Genomic DNA, 20,826 nt, shown 5'->3' on the forward strand with positions numbered 1-20,826 from the left:
AGTTTTAAATTATTAAATGATAACAATGTTCTCTTTATATGACAGAAAATGGAGGTTGAAGGAGAAGAGGAGGAAGAAGAAGAACCAAAAGAAAAAGAACAAGTAGAAGCAGATGAGGTTTGTAAAGCAGAGGGAGAGGAGGAAAATCCTCCTCATCAAGTAGATGTTGCAGTTGCCACAGAAAAAGTAAAGAAAACTGAATGGTCTCCTTCTACTCAGAAGAAGACTCATAAAGAGTTACAAAAATTAATTTTAGATGGAATTAAAGAGGATGAAAATGCTAAAAACCTTGTGAAAAAGGAGAGAGAAGTAAATGGTCACTGTGAAGATGAGGATGATGATAATCGTGTTGAAGAAACTAATCAGCCTTATCAAAATAATTATACAGCACAACCACCACATAGCGAGCCCAGTAAATTAACGCCATCGATTGGTACGCCTCCTACTGAACCGAAATTTCACAGAGAGATATGTGATCAAGCACCTAGGGAACATAGACATCGTAGATTCTATCCAATGGCCAGAGCACGATGTCACAGAGATATATCAATTACCCAATTTGCATTGGCAGATGATGATAACATATCTGCTCTTCAGCAAGTTACGAAAGGTGCAGCTGCTGCTATGACATTAGTATCAAAGTGGCAAGCTTCATTTGATGATAGTGAAGAGACAGATCATGAAATTGAGGACAATGTACAGTTAACTTCGCCAGAACATAGACCTAGCAGAACTGAAATAGTTCCGGCTGCTCCGGTTGTTGAAACAGAAGAAGAATATGGACCGAATGCTATGGCTTTTATTCCAATAAATGAAACAAAGACACCAAGTGAGATAGAAATCCATATAGAAGGACCAGATAAAGAGAAATTGTCAAATGAAATTTCTCAAGATGCAGATGATAGTGGATACAAGAAAATAGAGGAAAGAATGCTTTGGAGAGCTAGAAGGTGTGTTCGTAGAGCTACTTCCCATCCAATTAAACTTGCATCAAATATCATATCACCTGTCCAGGAACTAGAAGAAGGGGAAAATTCTGACTGTCCACATCGCAGACTGGGAAAATTATATAAAAAAGCATCAAATCAAGGATTACCAAGAGCCTGGAGCTGTCCAACAATTTCCTTCCATATAAGATCCAGTTTGCCACCTTCATTAAAGCAACAGGCTTATTTTGAAGAGAATATATATGAAGTTGATATTTTAAGAAATGTAGCTGCCAAACAGTCTACTGATAACTTAGAACAAACTGAAGAAAGAAGAGCTTCTTTGCCATCTCTTCACTTACACACATCTGCTGAAGAGCGATCTCCAATGGTCACACCTGTACAAGATGATGTAGCCCAGGATAAGCAAGATAGTGCCTGTGCCAATGTCAAAGACTCTGAATGCAACATCAAAGGAGGAGGAGACACGTCTACAAAGAATGAAATTGAAAATGTGAAAACAGATGACAAGCAAACAGATAGCAGCAAATCTGTTGGTAGGATGCCTAATGTATGTCCAAAAGGGATACTAAAAAAAACTAGTTTCGATTTATCTATTTCAGCTGCAAGTAAAAGTGAAGATAAAGGTCCAGTTCAAGATGAGAAATCAATCCTTGCCAGACATAGATCTGAACTGTATATAAAATTAGGATTAGAAAGTCCAGGAGCAGAGAAGAATTCTCCAATCAGTCCAGGAATGGAAATAGCAAAGTTATATTTCGACGAACCGTCTGTATACTTTGATGCACCCCTCGCAATCGAAGAAGGTTATCAAACGGATAGCAGAAGAGCATCAGGCGTCATCGATAATAAAAAATTGGATCTAACAAAGAGTTCTGAAGATAACGAAGAAGAGATTTCAAAAGAAGATTTTCAAACACCCCCTAAAGAGGAGTTTAAATTTCGAACAGATAGCCAGTCCAAATTATCTCTTTTGTCAGATCTTCCAGAAGTTTTTAGAATGCTTGGAATGAGAAGTTCAGGAGCAGACACAACAAGTGAAATGAGTAGAGATACACCACCCCCATGTAGCGAAGGTCAGTTGTGGATGAGAGAAGTGGGAACACCTCTCAAAGAACAGTTAATGCAAATCGAAGCCATTAATGAGTTAGAAGATGAACAAAAACTTGATGCTGAAAATAGGAGTATTAACGAAGCAAGCAATGATGAAAATGTATTCAAACCAACAGATATTGTGGAAAATATACATAGTAAACAGGCCAAATTGCAAACAAATGAACAAAAATCTAAACACGAAACAGTTGCATTAAATAATATTTCCAATGAACAGTTTAAATTGAGAAATAAAGATAAAAGCACTCCTGTTTGTGGAATCGGTAGGAGACGGGTAGAATCTCTAGGATCTCATGAAGATTTATTTCCTTCACGCATCCCTGTAAGAATGATAGAAACAAGCAGAGAAAATACTCCTGTCACTGATGAAAGCTGGAAGAAACATGCCTTAGGTGCAACTGAGAGAGGCCAAATTAAACGAAGAGCAGTGAAAGAACAGAAAAAAAGACCAAAATCTTTAGTACAGGATTCAAATCGGAATAATTCTCTCAAATTGGACTGTGCTTTCAGAGATGACAGAATGCAGCAGTCAGACTTCAGGCAAAATGGTTTCACTGATGATAAACATGTTGAACTCCCAGACTTAATGGCGGCTTCTACAGGTGTAAGAAATAGTAGAGAGATGTATGGAGTGTTAGTTCCACTTGCAAGCAGCAGAAGTACTTCCAGTTCAAGAGAAGAAGTTTCAGAGAGACTAGATAAGAAATCTTCAGAAAGAACAGGAAGAAGAGTAGTACGTCCTGCTCCAGGAGGTGTTTACATAAGAAGCGTAAGTTGGGATCAGCAGACAAGAGATAGAAGATCTCCGTCTTCCTGCAGGCAATGGATAGGATCCGAAAAACACAGGGACATAGAAGAAGTGAAATTACGTCATCCAAGAAGGAGACATCGTCCCGTCACAGTGGGGGGAGAATCTCGCATTCCACGACCAAGAGCGCATCGTCGCATGTCCGATTCCGATCACCTATACGATTATCACAAAAATGTTGATGCCGAAAGTCGATCTTACAGCTCAACAACAGGAAGCAGAGAATCACTGCACATTAGAGGTGAAAATAAGCAACTGAAAGATCGTCAGGTTATGTTTCAAGAAGATATCATAAGGAATTCCAATAAAGGAATATCGCTCTGCGAAGGATTACACCTTCCGAGTGTTGAAAATGCTTACAATAACTGCATGCCAATCAGGTAAGCAAAACTGAAAAGTTCATCGTATTAGGGAGCTCCATAAATTTAATTAATTTATATTTTTACAGGCGTCACAGATATCGTCCTTTATCACCAAGTGATCTACCCATGACCGGAAGTGATTCTTCACGTGGTACATCTCCAGAATGAGATTTACGACAAGATCATTTGTTGATAAAGAGGAGTTAAGCCAACTGTGAATTATCATAAGAACACAGTAAGCCATCAGAGACTTCAATTTATTAAAGAACCAAACCCCGAAGTTAGTTCACGACTTTTGGAATATAATAATCATCATTTTTGGTATATAATATTGCAGAATTTTATCTCGGTTTGGAAGAAAATATCAGGCTTGTCACAACCTCTTCTCTGTTGTTTCATTCTGTAATCATTAATCTAGTCAAGTCAGGATGTATTAATTAATTATATCGAGCGACTCTTTGCTCGTTCAACGTCGTAATTATCATAGATGATCGCTTTGATCCAATCTCCAGCATTTACATTTGGCTTTCAAAATGTTTTCTCTCGTTGATTTGCACATCATCGAAATGTGCAGCATTTCTTAAACAGAGCATTGTCAGAAATTACATGTGAGTATAAAAAAAATATGCACAGATGCATCACTACGAAACAACGGTGCTTATAGAAATGAGTTTAAATCTGCTAGAAAAAAACAACCAGCAGTGCACAAAATTTTTGTTCTTTTGTTATTTGAAACAGAATTTTCAAAAAGAAATAATAATAAATATATATATATTGTTTCTTTCTTACGTTTCAAACAATCTGTGATGCATTTTGAAGCAGGCAAAAGTCTGTGTGCATATATAATTGTTTTAGCGTGAATCTTGTATATATACACGATTGTACAGGTGATATTTTGTTATGACATCCTTACTAGACCTTCTGTTGTGCCCAAATTTTATGGTGCATACACTTGAGCCATAAATGCTCACCAAAAAATATTTATATTGTAATAGATAAGTAAATTTAAACAGCACAGTTTAGAAAAAAATGAAAAAAAATCATTATATACATTTTTGCCTTTCAGAGATGTAAATTATGTTATAAGTAATCCTTCTAACATATGGACAATGTTGGAGATGGATTTTCAATAAGGGTATTTGTCCAAATGTAATTAGTTCCTGTTTCGGGTTAACGTGCCACAAATTTGCTAGTCATTACGGATACTCATTTTTTCTCGGTTTTTTTATTAATTTTTTTTTTGTTTAACACGTTCGCCACGGTCTCGCGTCACGAAGACCGCCCGCAGTCACCTTTTCACGTTAGTTCCCGAAACGCTAAGTTCTTTAGTCGCCGGAGACGACCAAAACTGTGATGATCCCATGTAACCTATTTGCAAGTCGTGCCTGTCGGAATTCGCATCTTTTCCACACGCCTCTCTTCTCTCTCCTCGCGGATCTTCGAACAGATCGGCCAGTGGCGGACTCGTTAACCAATTTTAATTGATTGTGTGTGTTTAATTTATTGACTGCCAATTTATTGGTGTACGTTCGAATTGTTGAAAATTTTAGTACACATTTTAGTTTACAAAGAAAAGAAACCAACCAAAAAAAGAGATGTTATACACAATATAGCAAGATATTTAATTTAAGAAATTATATTTATATATACACAAAAAATGGCTTATTTTATATTGGATTGTTACAAAATTGTTTTTATATATTGTGAAATCACATTCGTAGATTGTAAAAATCCGACTGCTTATTGTAGGAATGCCTTAAAATCAGATAAAAGAGAAAAAAAAATTATAATTTGTTTTGTGGAGGCATTTCTCCTTTTGCAAGGTATGAAGAAGAGAACAGTTATTAAGTACGAGCGAACTTAAGCGGACATTCCTACGAACGAACGATCTCTGCGCAAGAAAAGCAAAGTTTCGAATTAATTCTTATTTATGAATTTAACGCTTCTCATAGAAAAAACAAAAAAATTCTAAATTTGAGCTACCTAAGTACTACATTCCCGTGCAGCCTTAAAAAAAAAACTAATCTCCAACACTTTGTTGGCTGTAGTAGACTAGGCAGTATGTTTCAAAAAAAAACAACAAAAAAAAAAAACCTGTATCTTTTTATTACATTGTACGAAAGAAAGTGAATCCTTTTCCCGATTTGTGTGTGTTTATTTCGTTGTTCGACATTAAAAAAATTGAAAAACATGAGAGACTATTTTCGATTTTCACGTTTAATGTTGTGCAAAATTTATATATATATAATATATACTTTTTTTTATGTGCTGTTTTTATAATTATTATATATAATGTTTTAAAAAGAATTTAATTAGTAAAATATTATAAAATTTGTCTTTATTTTTTATTGTTTAAATTTGATTTATTAGTTTGAAAATTCATATTTTTTTAATGAAATTAACTATATATTTTAGCTGTTATTAAGCATTAATTTTAGGTTATAGAATTTTCAAAAAATGGAATTCAGAGGGATAAAATCATTTTAAAATTGCAGGTATTTTGTCCTAATTTAAAACAAGAATGGTATATGTTACATGACAGAACAATTATAATTTATTCATTTTGTTTGTAGTAATTAACCATGTGTTTTTTTGCATGTGACAGTAATTGACATTGCAAGACTTAATTTTCTACATTAAAACACTCACAAACCTTAATTTGTGATACAAGTGAGAATCTTTGCATGGACTATGTTAATTGTGAATTTTTTCTACCTCATACAGCCAGACGTCTCTCAAAATGGTCAGCCCCAATTTGGGGCTCTATATAAATCAACAATGTTAAAATCACATCTAAAATTCATTGTCACACTTATTTTCTAGTTTTGCCTCTACTGTATTTTTGTTATGTAAATTTCTTCACTGACATCATCAAAATTAGTTTTTGTTTCGCTTTTAAGACCATAAATACTGTCTTACCGTGCCTGTAAACATATTTTTAGCCATTTATATAGCTGTCGTACCTATATTACAGGAAAGAAAGGCAAGATGATGTATCCAAATGCATCCAAGGTGACAAATGAATATAAACACTCTGCTTCTGTCCACTGTTTTGCAATATGAAAAATTTTGAGGCAATCTAACAACAATTCAAAAATATACAAATGGAAATGAACATTTGTATCTCAAGAATTAGATGATCAGTATTTAAATGATATTGGAAACTAAAAAATTTAACAATTTCAAGCATTGTCGTCGTCAGATTTTAAACAAAGACTGCGTGGCAAATTGACAACTACTTCCACTAATAACTTTTGCATTTCTACGTGACCGTCAAATTGAGAAACGTTCATCCTCTTAAATGAAAGTTTTTATATAGTCAACAAAACCAGATTACTTTATCACGTAGAAAATAGCACGACACTTGCAACTATGATTTTAAAAGGAAGAAGAAAATTCCAAAGAACAAATTACAATTGGATTATTAATGGACTGAGCTTGTTTGTGCATAAACAATAAATTTAAGTATTTATGCTTCATTTAAAGTGTTGCCACTGATAATTAGTGTAACAAGAAAGCACACTGATGTCACAAGTTATTTACATTAATGTTTGTAAATAATCTTGTTTAAAATTGTCTAACACCAAAAGTGACAAACTTTCTTCAACCGTTGTAAACAGGAAAATTGATGCTTTCAAGTAGAAGAAAATTTATCTAGCATTGCTTACCCAAAGTTTGACGAAATATGGCAATACAACACCAGTTAAGAGACGTCTCCTGGGAGGACTTTCTATGGGAAACCCACCCATCCACCCATTTAGGTATTAGATACATAAAGGAAACCCAGAAAATGCAAATGGCTGGTGAGGCACGGGACCAACTACAAGCATTTGGCAGTTTTATCCATTCCAGCATCACCGGGGGCAAGTTTCGTCCAGTCATAATCGAGAAAAATCCAACTATTCCTCCTACAATCCAGAATCCAATCCCTATAGGAAATTTCTAGAAACATACCAGTATGATTATAGAACAACAAGAAAAATATCATAATACTTATCACCGACATCAACCGGTGGAAAAGAAGTTTGGCCGTGGATTTCTAACAAGGTGCATGATATTACACTAATATTACTGATATGCTATTTGGATCAAATGAAGATGAGCTAGAACCAAAAGTTTTTCTTTGGCTTTCATTAAATATTTTAACAACTTAAAAGATTATAGTAAAATCAAATCTTAAATTACATTAAGAATGATAATTTATTAAATTTACTTCATAAAAGATTTCTCTGCCACAATTGTTGTAGTAGATGGGTCTGCCGTACAAAAATTTAACAGATTGACATTTGTTGGAACATTGTTAACAAAGTTACTAATTCAAAAAACCAAACCAACACTAGACCTATCTTTTAGTAACATTTACATTACTTGGGAAAAGTCTATAGAAGTTGGCCACGTGCCAATTTAGAATTTCGTCTAGCATTAAGAAAATGTAAAATGTCGACGACCGTTAGTGTCCATGACCATTTAGAGTCGACAGTTACTTTCGAGTGACGTCCCTTACTAATTACCATGCAAATACATTGCCGTTCTCGCTCTAAAATTACTTCGGGTCGACATCTTGTTACGATCTAAAAGTTTAGAAACATGCTTTGCTTCCACTTAAGACAAAGTAACAAATTGGCTTTTTTCTCCAGTTACAATGATATTCCAAAAATTGTAGTGTTATCTGAACGTCTGCCAGAAACTTTTATATTTTTTTAATTTGCAAGTCTAGACATCTGTCTTTGAGAAACCATTATACTTGTTACAATTCCAGTAACTATGTTGTTTGACTTTGAATTTGACTGGGATGAGAGCATTGTTATTCTAGGTGCTCCATTTTTAAACTCTGTTCTGCAATTCCAAAAGCAGACTTTTAAAATTTTTCTATTGTTATGACGCCAGCTTTTTGCTCGCAGTTTATTTGTCAATTGTGCGTAACTGTTTTCGGAACAAATCAAATAACCTCAATTATTTTGTTTTAATGCAACAGTAACACACAACTCAATAATTATCTTTAGATATCAATTTTAAACACAATCCTCGAGGCCAACTTGTTTATATTTAATTCATAACTAGTTAAAAGACGATTTGAAATTATTTTTTGGTCATTTGCAAACGATTCCTTTGGATAACAGAAGGATGGTGCTAAATCCTTTTTCTACAACATAAGAAATACCATAATTAGCAATTTTTTTTTCTGTAGACTTTTAACCTCAAATTTTTGTTTAAATTCTATGACTTTCCCTGACCCTCGCATTTCTTACAGTATGGCACATTAACAAAATAAAACATCACTTGACTTACTATGCACATAAACTATTGCTTTTTAACTGGTTATCTTTGCTAATTAACAGTTACATTATTTTTAATTTTACTAATTCAGCAATTATGAAAAAAAAATAGGATAAATTACTTTTATGTAGAGAAGACATGCCATAATTCTATTATTAATCCATAACTATAAAACTTAAATTAATTAAATTATGGCTTTGAAAAACGCCATAATTTAACAAATTCTGTCCCTTAATATATTTCTCAAACTTTATAAAATATTAATAAGCTGGGAAAAAGTTTGAAACATCAGAAAATGTTTTAGGCAATCAAAATTATTAAAATGATATTATTTAAGGTAATGTACATTCACCAGCTCTCTATCACCAAACAATTGGGGTAACTAGAACATTATTTAGAAACAATTGGTAGACTAAATTAGTTAAAGTTGCAAAAGGGACATACAGAAAGAAAGGTGATGAGACTCGTGAAGATTCAAGAGTAAAGAGAATGCCCTTAGCCTTCCATGATAGATCTTGCAGCAAATGAACGACAAGAAAAAAAAGCCGGTTTTGTTATTTATGCAGAGAAGATAAATTGCCAACACAAGACTGTGCTTACAGTGTTCAAGATATGTTCACGAAGAATGTGTTAGACTTACGACGAAAGAGAAAATATCGCATTTTCTTTGCCCGGAGCGTGACGTTTAAGCTGCTACTTGTATTTTATTGGGTTTAAATACATTTACTGTAATTTAATTAACTTTTACTTTTTACCTTAATACATTATTTCTTTATGTAAGGGCCTTATTTGGAACAGGTGTCCAAATAAGGCCGAATACATAACTTTTTGAAAATGTATTATTACAGAAAACTTCTCAAATGATGCTAACTAACAAGGGAACTGTTGGAGTGTCTTCTAATAAATTTTAATAAAATTTTGTTCATAACTACGTTAAAAGTATACAAACTCTATTTTAAATTTGTAGCATTCACTAAAAGTATTGATCAGAGTTATTAGCAATCAAATGTTGCACTACTTTATAGTAGTTTAACACAGTTATGCAAATTTTTAGAAGTGAAAGGGTCGTGGAGGAAGACGGCGATATTACATTTAAAATAAATTCTGGAATTTTCAAAAATAGGAGAAGAATTAATAAAGTTTTGTATACTTTTAACATAATTATTATTAATTCTTCTATTTTTGAAAATTCCAGAATTTATTTTAAATGTAATATCGCCGTCTTCCTCCACGACCCTTTCACTTCTAAAAATTTGCATAATTGTGTTAAACTACTATAAAGTAGTGCAACATTTGATTGCTAATAACTCTGATCAATACTTTTAGTGAATGCTACAAATTTAAAATAGAGTTTGTATACTTTTAACGTAGTTATGAACTAAATTTTATTAAAATTTATTAGAAGACACTCCGACAGTTCCCTTGTAAGTGTACAAGTTTCAGACTTTTTCCTCTAATAATGAAAATACCAAATGTCTTAAAATGTTAGTTGGACCTCATTTAGAAAATGTACCTTATTATTTTTTTTCATCATTAACGCGTGCCCTCAAATTGAGAGAGTTAATAAACTAACATTTAAAATATTTCAAATTTTTCTCTCAAATTTATAATACTGCATAATTAATATAGCAGTTTTAAAATTTTAACATAACAATTGATATTATTGTATGCTTGTGTATTTTGTACACTATAATTTTGGGAAAATTTTAAGGTCCTGAAAGTATTCTGCACCCCTTTTCATAAGTTGTGTTGTACCATCTTACTTCTTGCTGCTAGCAGACAACTACAATTGATCAGACTACTGTCGACAAAGAAACAAATTTCCCACCTTTTCACGACTTTTTCCGAACACTAACGAAAATCTCCGATTTTCCAGGTGCATAGAAATCCTGTACATAAAATTTTGGCTTTGACATTGTTCTGCCATTCGATCAAACTCTCTTGCAAATTTGAAGGCAGCATATTTACATCCACATTAAAAACATTAAAGAATGCTATCTTCGCTAGAACACCAAGAAAAATATGACTGATACGCTCGTTTATATGGAGACGTCTTTCCGAAATAAAAACCACCAAAGAAATGCATTGCCACAAAGGTCCTTCTACAATAATCGTGTTTGTATTGCAACCGGCAAGCAATAACTTATTTGCTCATCTAGCCAATTATGACTAACATGTCACAGCATTACATATAGTGCTAACTGAATTCCATCAAATATATGTAATTACATGCTAAGTGAGGTTTATCTGATTCTGTTATGTGCAAATGAAAGGTTGTGAGAAACCAACCAAATATATTCATTAATCATTAGAAAGGATTCTGCCTATATATTTATCAACTTTAGTAAGAAGATAAAGGATGTGTTACGCCTACTTAACAGTTTATGATATCAAAGTTATCAACTTATCCTAACAGCAGTGAATAATAACTTGTGCTGTACGAGTGTCATTGCATTTTTAATGTTGACTGATGAGGGGCTATATGCCCGAAACGTGCCCGTATCAACTGAATAAAGTGGATAGACGCCAAGTGTTTTAATAATAACACAGTCTTGTGTTCAATAGTAAATATGTAATTACAATTATATACTATGGATTTTAGTCACTAGATGCCTCCTTGTAACCGAATCATTTTGCAAAAGCTAAAAAAATATTCATCGCACTCCCAGAATGAGATATCCTTTGTCATCTAAAACAGCATTTTTGTATTTGAATTGTGTATGGAACCAGAATATATGTTGTACTATGCTACAAAAAAGTTCCCTAAAACTTGCTAACACCTGTAAACATGTTCATCTATGCAATATGACAATGTAAAAAAAAAAGCAAAATGTAATTCTTGTCCACTTACATTTTGACAGTGCTGTCTCAATTTTTTCAGAAGGATATAACAATGTTATTTCTTGCAAACTGTAAAACAAAATGTATTTTGAATAATACATAAATATATTTATAAAAACAAACTTCGTACAAAATTCTTTTTGTATCTTATTCTTGGTAGACAACTAAAATATCTACAGTGATGCGTGAGCAATTATTCTTTCCTGAAAGAGCAAATTAACATATTAGTGTTTTGGCTTTTTTTTTTATAAAAGAATTTGAAATGCACAGTCACTCACTTTGATGGGCCCCAGCCCGTCGGTTAATAAGAGTCCCACACTCCGTAGCAACACTACGGGCATAAGATTCGTAGAATATAATCGATGTAGCCCTTCGATAGCCGCCATCGTTGGCATTATGTGTCTCTGCCTCAGACGTTCATACTCCTGTAAGGTGCTTAGGCAACCTGAAAAAATTTTCTTATTTAATCAAACTTTTTAATTTTATTATAAGAAAATTTACCTATATCTCCACCGACGGAAATGCACTCTGAGAGTACTTCGGTCAGACACCGAACGTCGCCGAATCCCAGATTCACGCCCTGTCCGGCCAACGGGTGTATTCTGTGCGCTGCATCTCTTTATAATATTAAAATACTGTTTTAATCTCATGTCTCAAAAATCAATAATTAATTTAAAATACTTTACCCTATTAGAACTATCCTTGGGACAGCGTACTCGGACGCGTGACCGAAACCAAGAGGAAAGCAGGCGCGACTACCTTCTTCCACTTCGGCGATGCTTGGTGGAAGCTGGCGTAAATTTCCCTTTGCTTACGTAAAATATATCATCATCAATATGAGACTTTCTTATACAATTTGCCTTTTAATATAAAACATCACACATACCCGGGCAGAATGTAGACATGGCACCGTTTACGAAAGACAACACGGATTCCACCGTTCGGTTTTTTTCGCTTTCGTCCCACTAAGAGAATTTACGTTATGAAAATTACCATAATGTTGAAATACCCCCATAATATAAATTCACCTACAATGAAATCTAAAATTTCATTTTTAAATCCTAATTAAAAGTTTAGCTCAATATATTACTAAACTCCCATTTTATATTACAAAAAGGAGGATCAACTTACCAGTTTCATATTCAGTTCATTTACAAATTCCTCGTCGGATGTCTTCATAAGTTTGTGAGCCATCGGAGACGTTGCCGACCATACGAGCGAGGAGTGTGTGTCGGTCAACTGAAATAATTTGTGATAATAAACAACATTAGTTAGAAATTCATAAATACTATTCCAAATGAAAGACACGGGTATAAAAGTAAACAGTATATTTGTAAGGCTTACTTCTTTGCACAAAACAGCTAACTCCCCAGAACTAAACCTGTAACCATGTGACTATTTTCCTTTACATCACAACTTGTGATATCAGTTAAGACTTAGTTCTAAAGAACCGATGAGTATTTCCTCTACTGCCGTACAAAGATTCGAAGTTTGTTTACAAAATGGCGGCTGTGTATCGAGAGGGAAACAACTGACATTTGAAGTGGCGTGAAGGCAACATATTCGTATTGTTAATAATTTACGCAGACTAAGTTTGTATGTTTTAAGCATACTGGTGTCATCCAACTCTACAACTTACTTATAGAGTTGTGATTTTTGCCATTAAGCAATACGTGTATTGCTAAAGGTATTTTATAGTTTCAATAATTTAACAAAATAATTATGATGCTCATATACATATGATAATCAGTGAAAAAACTTTGACTGGAAATCCCAGCTCGTAGCCAAAACTAGTGGCATAAATATTTCACAACGTACAGGTATTTTGCAATTGATGCACAAAATATCTGGTGAGAGTCGTCAAAGGGACCACCTACTTTTGGTCAGAGAGTAAGACGTAAAGTGACATAGAATTGGTGACCGTACTCACAACAATTGCACAAATTTAGTTCGACATCACATCCGACCAGTCTATATTTAGCTTAGAGAGGCAGATCCGACCACTCTACATTAATAACCAAGATATCAAGAAAAAAGTTAAATAATTTTTAATGAACAAGAGTGAAAAATTAAACAACAATGATAACTACTTGATAATTAACAAATTTTCCAAACCAATTAGTACCCAATAAGAAATGTAAAAACAAAACTATGGTAATTAACAAAAAATCACTGTCCAATAATCAATTCTTATTGACTGTAAATGTGTCTCACTCCTCCACATTGTTCCCTTCTGCTCATACTCTCCAACATAGTTTTACTATGATTTCCCTTTACCTCATTTATGTGTTTTGTTGCCGTGATTAACTTAAATTTTTTCATTTGTCTTGCCGGCGGTAAACTGCAGATATAACAAATTGCTTAAAACTTATTTTTGTGACAATTGTACTGATTAAATAGTAACTTGGATTTTCTGAATCTTTACAGACATTTTATTAACATGTGGCGACAATTAGATATTACAGACTTTGATGAATGATTAATTTTAAAATACTGTCTGATAAAACCAAAGTAATGGTTTTTAAAGTTAGCAACCTAATCTGCAACAAAACACAAGTAAGTAAATTCCAACTCTTTTGTGCTTACTCTTAAAAGAACCTAAAATTTTGAATTTTTAAAACCATTAGACCGAAGTGCACAAACTTATAAGATGACAGATATCTACTTACTTCTATAAAGTGGACAATATACAAAAAACAAAGTGTGTAGAAATGACATTCCTACATCAAATGGCTGACCTTATACGTAGATTCTGAATGGAAAAATGAGAAAAGAATTACTCCAATTAACCACGAAGTTGCTACGTATGGAATGACATGCGAGTATGAAAAGAATGGACATACAATTCAAGGAAAATCTTGAATTTTTGGTACAGTTTAATATGATCAAAAAGAAAATGAGTGTCAAAAACAATAAAAGAAGCACTCAACAAAACATCAAAAGATAAGCATTATTTATTTCTATGCTTTGTCATTTCCAAAGAATTCTACCATCCGTTGCTTACTGTTAACGACTCGAGCAGCAAGAACGAGTAAGGTGGCCGTTCCGTGAATCTTAAAACTGATTATCAACTTTTATTTCAAAATCCAACAAGTTTAATTCAAAGGGAAAAAGCATGCAACAAAACTATCTACATTATAATTTCTTAAAAAGAGCAACCCAATTCTTATTACCTATTTAGCATTTGTTATATCTGCAAGATCTCACAATTGAGAAACTTCAACAACTAACAATTTTTCTATCTGTGTCTTTATCTCAATACTGCTTGGAATATAATGAAAAGACACTCAACTGAATTCCGTATCTACTGTAGAGAGTGAAATAGTGCTGTTTGAATGTGCATTCGACAATGAGAAAAAGTAAAGGAAGCAAACAAAGCATTTACAAGAATAAAATATTATTTATTATTTTTATTTATATTGCAAATTAAAAAGTCTAGATATACTAAAGATATTTCAAAAATTGTTTCCATATTTTATTATTAAAATTAGATACTTACGGGAAGTAGAGCGACGGGGCCGGTGGATAGGAATCTCTGCCACGCCACGTTATTTTCGCAAGGCTAAAAGTCAAAAAGACTTAACTATGATTTATTTTTAAAACAAACAAAACAAAATTTTACAATGTACCTCCGAAAGTTTCAGAGTTGCGACGATGGCTCTCTGATTATAATTCCATTTAATGTACTTGATGTTCATTGCATTGCGAACAAACGAATTTACTCCATCGGCACCAATCTGCAGAAAAGAACGTGTCGAGGTCAAAGATTTATTTATTTCTTAATTTTTAACTGTTGACTCACTAGCAACTTTGTCTTTATTTTTCTTCCGTCTTCCAGTTCCAACTTCACCCAGTCTTCCTCCCAGTTCGTGGCACCCACTCTGGGCGATTCGATCTTCGTCACTTTCGTGTTGTTGAAAACCGTTAGCGAGTTTTTGGCATCTTTCATTTTCTCGTGGAGGGCCCGAAGAATGACGTCATTTTCCACGACGTAAGCGACGTCCAACCGAAATTCCGGGTGTTGGAATGCAATAGCAGCATCCGAACAATTTTCCCAAACCTACGCACGTTTTAAACAAACACGAGATATTTTACATATTTTAGTAATGATATTTATTAACCAAATTAATTAAAAACGAATACCTGCAATCTCTTGACTTCTTTGTATCTTAAATTTTTGATGATTTCCCAAGCATTAAATCCTTAAAGATAATATTTTTTAATTATTGAATCAGCAATTTACTACACCGGGTTAAAGTAAATACAAAATCAACGTACCAAAAACCTGTTTCCAGTGTGCTTCTAGGTATCGCTACCTTGAAGCACACCAGAAACAGGTTTTTGGTACGTTGATTTTGTATTTGAATTATTGATCTCATAAATAGAAGAAAACATTTATTTTTATCATTTGTAAATGTTTCTGTATTTCTTTAGTACGCATTTGGTCTTTGATTTCGGTTGTACATTTATTCTGTACGTACATTGTATGAGTGCCATCATACAATGTATGTACAATAATGGACTCTAATATATAGATGATTATGTAATTTAACTAATAATACAGTAATAAACATGATGATGTGTTGACAATGTATGGTACTATGTATTATATCAGCCATTGATTTTGAAAGTGGGGCAAGTCCATTTTATGTTATTGCTAGATATTTAATGGGTTGCGTTTGAATGGGTTTAAAAATATTTGTAAGCAGTAATAGATTTATTTTATATTTTTTGTGGTCTTATTTCGTGTAAATTTAATATGCAATAATGGCTATCCGTGTTAGAAGAAAAAAATCATGGTTTTAGTATGCAACAATGGACTTGTCTCACTTTCAAAAGCAATGATTTGTTGAAAATGTTGGTTTTCTTTGAATGGAATGTAATTATAATAAAAAATTGAATATTTCGTTTATTTACTTAATTTCAACATTTCATACTTTTTTCGAAAAGCTACAATAAAACAAAAAATAAATTTAATTTTATAGGAAAAAGCGGAGAAAATAAAAAATTTTCGGTAATAAGTTGCATGAACGTAATTATATTTCTTAGTTTGAATGGTGCAGATTTTTAAAGTATTCGTGTTGAATGGGTAGTAAGTACATAAGATAATAAATCCATCGTGTCTTTATATTTTTCTTTAGTAATATGCCTAGTTTTTGCACTTAAAGATGATAATACTATTTTTCTGAAACTACTTGTTCTAGCCCATTTAGGTGATAAAGCAAACGTTTTAAATTGCAAATCATTTTCCATCCAATATAAAATGTTTTATAAAACAATTTATACAGTGTATTTCTTGAAAATCTTATCCAGAAAATATTCAACCAATTGACAGTTTCTCCATCCCAGTATTTTTTTGTTCTTTTCTTTTCTCCAGAACTTTGGTTGAATAGAAGTCTTAACGTTTCATTTCATGTATTGAAAATGCATTATGCTTGTGACATTTTTGTATTAATTTCTAATAATTTTGAGTGACAAAGAGCTGCACTCCCGCACTGTTGTTATTTAGAGTGGACTTGTCTCACTTTCAAAATCAACTCGCAATAAATATTGTTGATGGTATAAATTACTAGTAATAATTTTATACTGATATTAAAAGATATTTATTGTGATTTGATTAAAAACAAATTTTATGTTAATTTCTAATAAGAATTAGCTTTAATAATTTTTTTTCTCACAAAGTTCACTTTCCCTACTTTCAAAATCAACGGCTCATATAGTGTTACCAAATTAATTCACAAAAACTGTTCTCTTAAGAATACACAGGAATTGGTGTTTGATTTATAATATTCATTGTCTTATGTAAGGAACTGTGAGACCATCAATAATGATTAAACAAACTTCGGTTGCATTTTGAGAAAAATGCATCTGGGTAATTGTAATTAAAGCATTTCCTATTCAGTGCTGTTTAAAGAGATATTTAGCAGTCAAAATGCAATCAAATGTGGCCTGCTGACATTTCGGGATATGCCAAAGACAGTTCAGTAAAAAAATTAGTACCGAACTCATTACTATAGCACTTTTGGCACTGCATGCAACATTTTATTCATACAAGACACTCATCTTATACAAAGACCGGGGATAATTGTGACTGTAATCTACACCAAACAGTAATTTTACGCAAGTGCAGTGAAATTTGCTAGAGAACACGAGAGTTTTCTATGGCCCAAATGTGACAGTTAAAGATGTCCAGTATTCCATTGAGGTAAAAATGTGTCTTGCAGCTCTTCAGGATCTTTTGCAAACACAACACATCCATTTCCATTCAGGAAAAGATGGTCAATGCAAAACTTGGTCGAGTTTCCCCATTGGCGGAAAGCAACCGTCAGTTGCAACCAATCTTAAATGAATAACAATGCATCACCTTTCTTTGTATCTTTCCACAACGTGCCATAAGGTAAACTCAACTACCACGACACTACCAAAGCCTGCAACATTACTAACTTGACTGTTCAACAACAGCCACGGTACGTCTTTAACAACTCGTGAAGTTGCACCCTCAATGGGGTCAAACTTGCAAACGACCAGTTTCCTCAAATCGAGCAATCATTCTCTCAACACTTTGAGGGGTCGACAATCCTCGGCATAAATTCTTACAATAACACAATTTTCAAATTGTGCCCACAGTATTGCTATTGTTTTCATAAAAAACAGCTTCACAAAAAATGGGCATTCCAGTAAGGTGACAGTCAACACAGCCAATAAAAATGTCATTCGACAGTACAACCACAACACATATACTGTACTTATGCAAATGATACTGCTTTATTGTTTCTTGTGGCACCAAAAGTGCCAAAGCAGCAATTTTTGGTACTAACTTGTTTTTATGGAAATGTCTTCTGCACATCCAAAAATGTCACCATATCCAATTTGGTTGCACGTGGACTGCTAAATATCTTTTCAGACAGCATCAAATAGGGAGTACTTTAATTATAATCATCCAGTATTTTATAATAGCTTAACAAAGTCATTAAACTGAAAATAATATGCTAAAAATAAATGAAAGAATCTCAGATCTACAAGCATCAAAACCACACACAAAATAAATCTCTACTTATAATTAATATGAAGAAAAGTCAGTGCCATGACTGACGAATACAGTTATACCTAAATTAAACAACTAATTAACAGTTTTAGAAGAAAAAATCAGATGCAGGTCCTGAAAGCATAACTGGCAATCCTTCTGCATGACAAGCAAGAGTCATGGATTTGAGTTCTGCTCCGAGCCGTTCTTTTCTTCCAGAGAATTCTAAATTGAAATTAAAAATTATCACAAAATGGCAGCTCAACCACCTACCTCTAACCAAACTGTTACTAATTAATCTTAATAAAGCATGATAAAAATCCAGCAGACTGTTAGAAAATTCTACTGAGGTTTTTTTCAATTTGTCATGCAATAATTCCTAAATAATTTAGTTCTTCTGTATAAATATTTTCAAAAATTGAAAAAACTAAGTTGTTGATACATTTAATAAAATATATTTCTTGAATGCAGGCATCAAAAATGTACAACTATTTATGTGATATAAAAATAAATCACACACAAATTTCATTAAACTTGAAATATATTGATTATTTGTGTTGAATTAAAACAAAAGGACACAGCGAGATTGGAAGAACTCTCTGTAGCTTATTTGCATGCAAAATACGAGCACTAATAAATAAAATCTCCGTTAGCCCAGGAGGATACGGAACCAGTTTTAAAAATCATTTATTTTAATCATGCATATTCATTTTTCAATATTATCACTATTTATGGTGACATGTTTTTCTAACAGTCCAATCCATTTTTGTGTTCCGTGCATGAAAAACTTTCTGGGTTTTCCTTGATCCATTCTGTACTCGAACTTCGGCATCCGACAAAACGTGCCGACCTTTTCGCACCTCTACTTTTGAGGATGATCGGAAAGTCTAATGGTGTCAGATTTGGATTGCAAGGACAATATAGAATAACTTTGGGTTCTCAAGTGTTTTTGCTGTTTCCTTACTACAACATGGTCTTACATTATTGCCACATGAAAACACTATTCTTTCTGGCTTACTTTGTAAATACATCACTTGAGCACTTGTAAGATTTCATAACACTTCACCAAACTGATTGTTTTTCCTTTGCGGGATACTCTATATAAATACTCACTTTCCATCTTTATAGAATAAGGAAGACAAGCTATGCAACAACACAATGCAACAAATTGAGACTAGACATTTGTCATTACCAAATTATGGTGTTTAATCATTTCTTTCCTCACATTTCACGGAATGATGCATAGGATACTTCACATAGGATCTATTAACCTTCATACAGCATTAAAATTAATTTCTTTCAAATATTGTGAGAGATATCATTAAACTATTATTATTATTATTATTTTTGATAGAAATTTTAATAGTGTCTTGATTAACCCAGACCAATTTAACTGAGGTTTTGCTTTATTCCAGACAATTTGGAAGAATACTTAGTTGACTAAGACAAAAGAGTGCAGAACAGTTTGTAGAAAACACAGAATAGTAGCAGTATTGACCCAGTATGTAAAAAATCATTTCACAAATCTTGGCCAAGCAGTTTGTACTTACTCAAAATAGCTCTAAAAATTTAAAAAATACTCAAAAATTACAGCTATAAAACTTTGTTAAACTAAAAGATCCCTAAATTTGGACAATATAACAAGTAAAGAGCCTTAAAAACAAGAATAAACAAATGTAGTTATATCACTCATAACAGGGACACTACCATACAAACACAAACAAAGAAATTTCAAAATTCTTCGCTCTACATTCGATCCAAAGATTGATATAGGCAATAACCAAAAATGTTTATCAAAATTTTAAACTGACTTCTAAAAGGAAGTATAACAAAGTTTTTTAAATTGTAATTTTTAATTACAAACAATGGGGGTCATGCTCTGAAAAACAGTATATAAATTTAATTGTAATTATCACAGAATTATGATTTTATAACTATTCTTGTATTCTATCCTTTGCTTTGCTCCAAACATTGTGTTAGTGTCCAAGTTTTTGATTATCCGAGGTAGTACCCACATGCTCATTATCGAAAATAATCAAAATCCTACTGTAATATGTATATCAGCAGTTCTAAACTGGTGTGCTGTGAGAATTATAATATTAAAATAAAAAAGTTATTTTAATCCATAAAAAAAATAACAAACTATACTTCATTAACTCTATTATTGATCTATTGGTCAATCCCATGATATTTAAGAACAATGTATCATAGTTTAATTAAAATGCCTCAATGTCCTTTTCTTACTAAATTTTTTCTTTTATTTAATATTTAATATACCAGGTATATTAAATATTAAATAAAAATTGTTTTCTGTGAAACTCTGTATTGTCTGTTAAGCCAGTATAACAAGTCCTGATAATAGTGAATGCTTGTTTATAGACGAAAATTTATAATAATGTACCATAGCATTTGCATGATAGTTTGAGTGAGTTTCAAGTCAAAGAATGGCAGGGA

General features: G+C 32.7%; 2 protein-coding genes across 8 annotated transcripts in view; one reads left to right on the forward strand and one right to left on the reverse strand.

Moving 5' to 3' along the window:
• Positions 1–5,419, forward strand: part of LOC111642093 — a 64,847-nt gene extending 59,428 nt beyond the window's left edge. For 4 of the 5 annotated variants that reach the window (XM_023388369.1, XM_023388378.1, XM_023388392.1 and 1 more), the window contains 2 exons: positions 46–3,248; positions 3,317–5,419. In XM_023388369.1, the coding sequence (XP_023244137.1) occupies positions 46–3,248; positions 3,317–3,398 (3,285 nt within the window). In that variant the 3' untranslated portion in view covers positions 3,399–5,419. The remainder of the gene's footprint in view (positions 1–45; positions 3,249–3,316) is intronic. The other variant, XM_023388385.1, reaches the window with a different exon arrangement.
• The window catches only part of LOC111642124 (ubiquinone biosynthesis monooxygenase COQ6, mitochondrial-like), a 38,955-nt gene that overhangs the window by 13,518 nt on the left and 4,611 nt on the right, over positions 1–20,826 (reverse strand). For 2 of the 3 annotated variants that reach the window (XM_023388409.1, XM_023388419.1), the window contains 10 exons: positions 15,492–15,550; positions 15,151–15,408; positions 14,978–15,085; positions 14,848–14,910; positions 12,480–12,587; positions 12,235–12,313; positions 12,035–12,158; positions 11,850–11,965; positions 11,627–11,793; positions 11,359–11,551 (listed from right to left, as the gene is read on the reverse strand). In XM_023388409.1, coding sequence (XP_023244177.1) covers positions 11,522–11,551; positions 11,627–11,793; positions 11,850–11,965; positions 12,035–12,158; positions 12,235–12,313; positions 12,480–12,587; positions 14,848–14,910; positions 14,978–15,085; positions 15,151–15,408; positions 15,492–15,550 — 1,112 coding nt within the window. In that variant the 3' untranslated portion in view covers positions 11,359–11,521. The remainder of the gene's footprint in view (positions 1–11,358; positions 11,552–11,626; positions 11,794–11,849; positions 11,966–12,034; positions 12,159–12,234; positions 12,314–12,479; positions 12,588–14,847; positions 14,911–14,977; positions 15,086–15,150; positions 15,409–15,491; positions 15,551–20,826) is intronic. The other variant, XM_023388414.1, reaches the window with a different exon arrangement.

The sequence above is a fragment of the Centruroides sculpturatus genome, unplaced genomic scaffold (assembly GCF_000671375.1).
Source record: "Centruroides sculpturatus isolate CEXI.00-Female unplaced genomic scaffold, Cexi_2.0 scaffold130, whole genome shotgun sequence".
Taxonomy (NCBI): Eukaryota; Metazoa; Arthropoda; class Arachnida; order Scorpiones; family Buthidae; genus Centruroides; species Centruroides sculpturatus.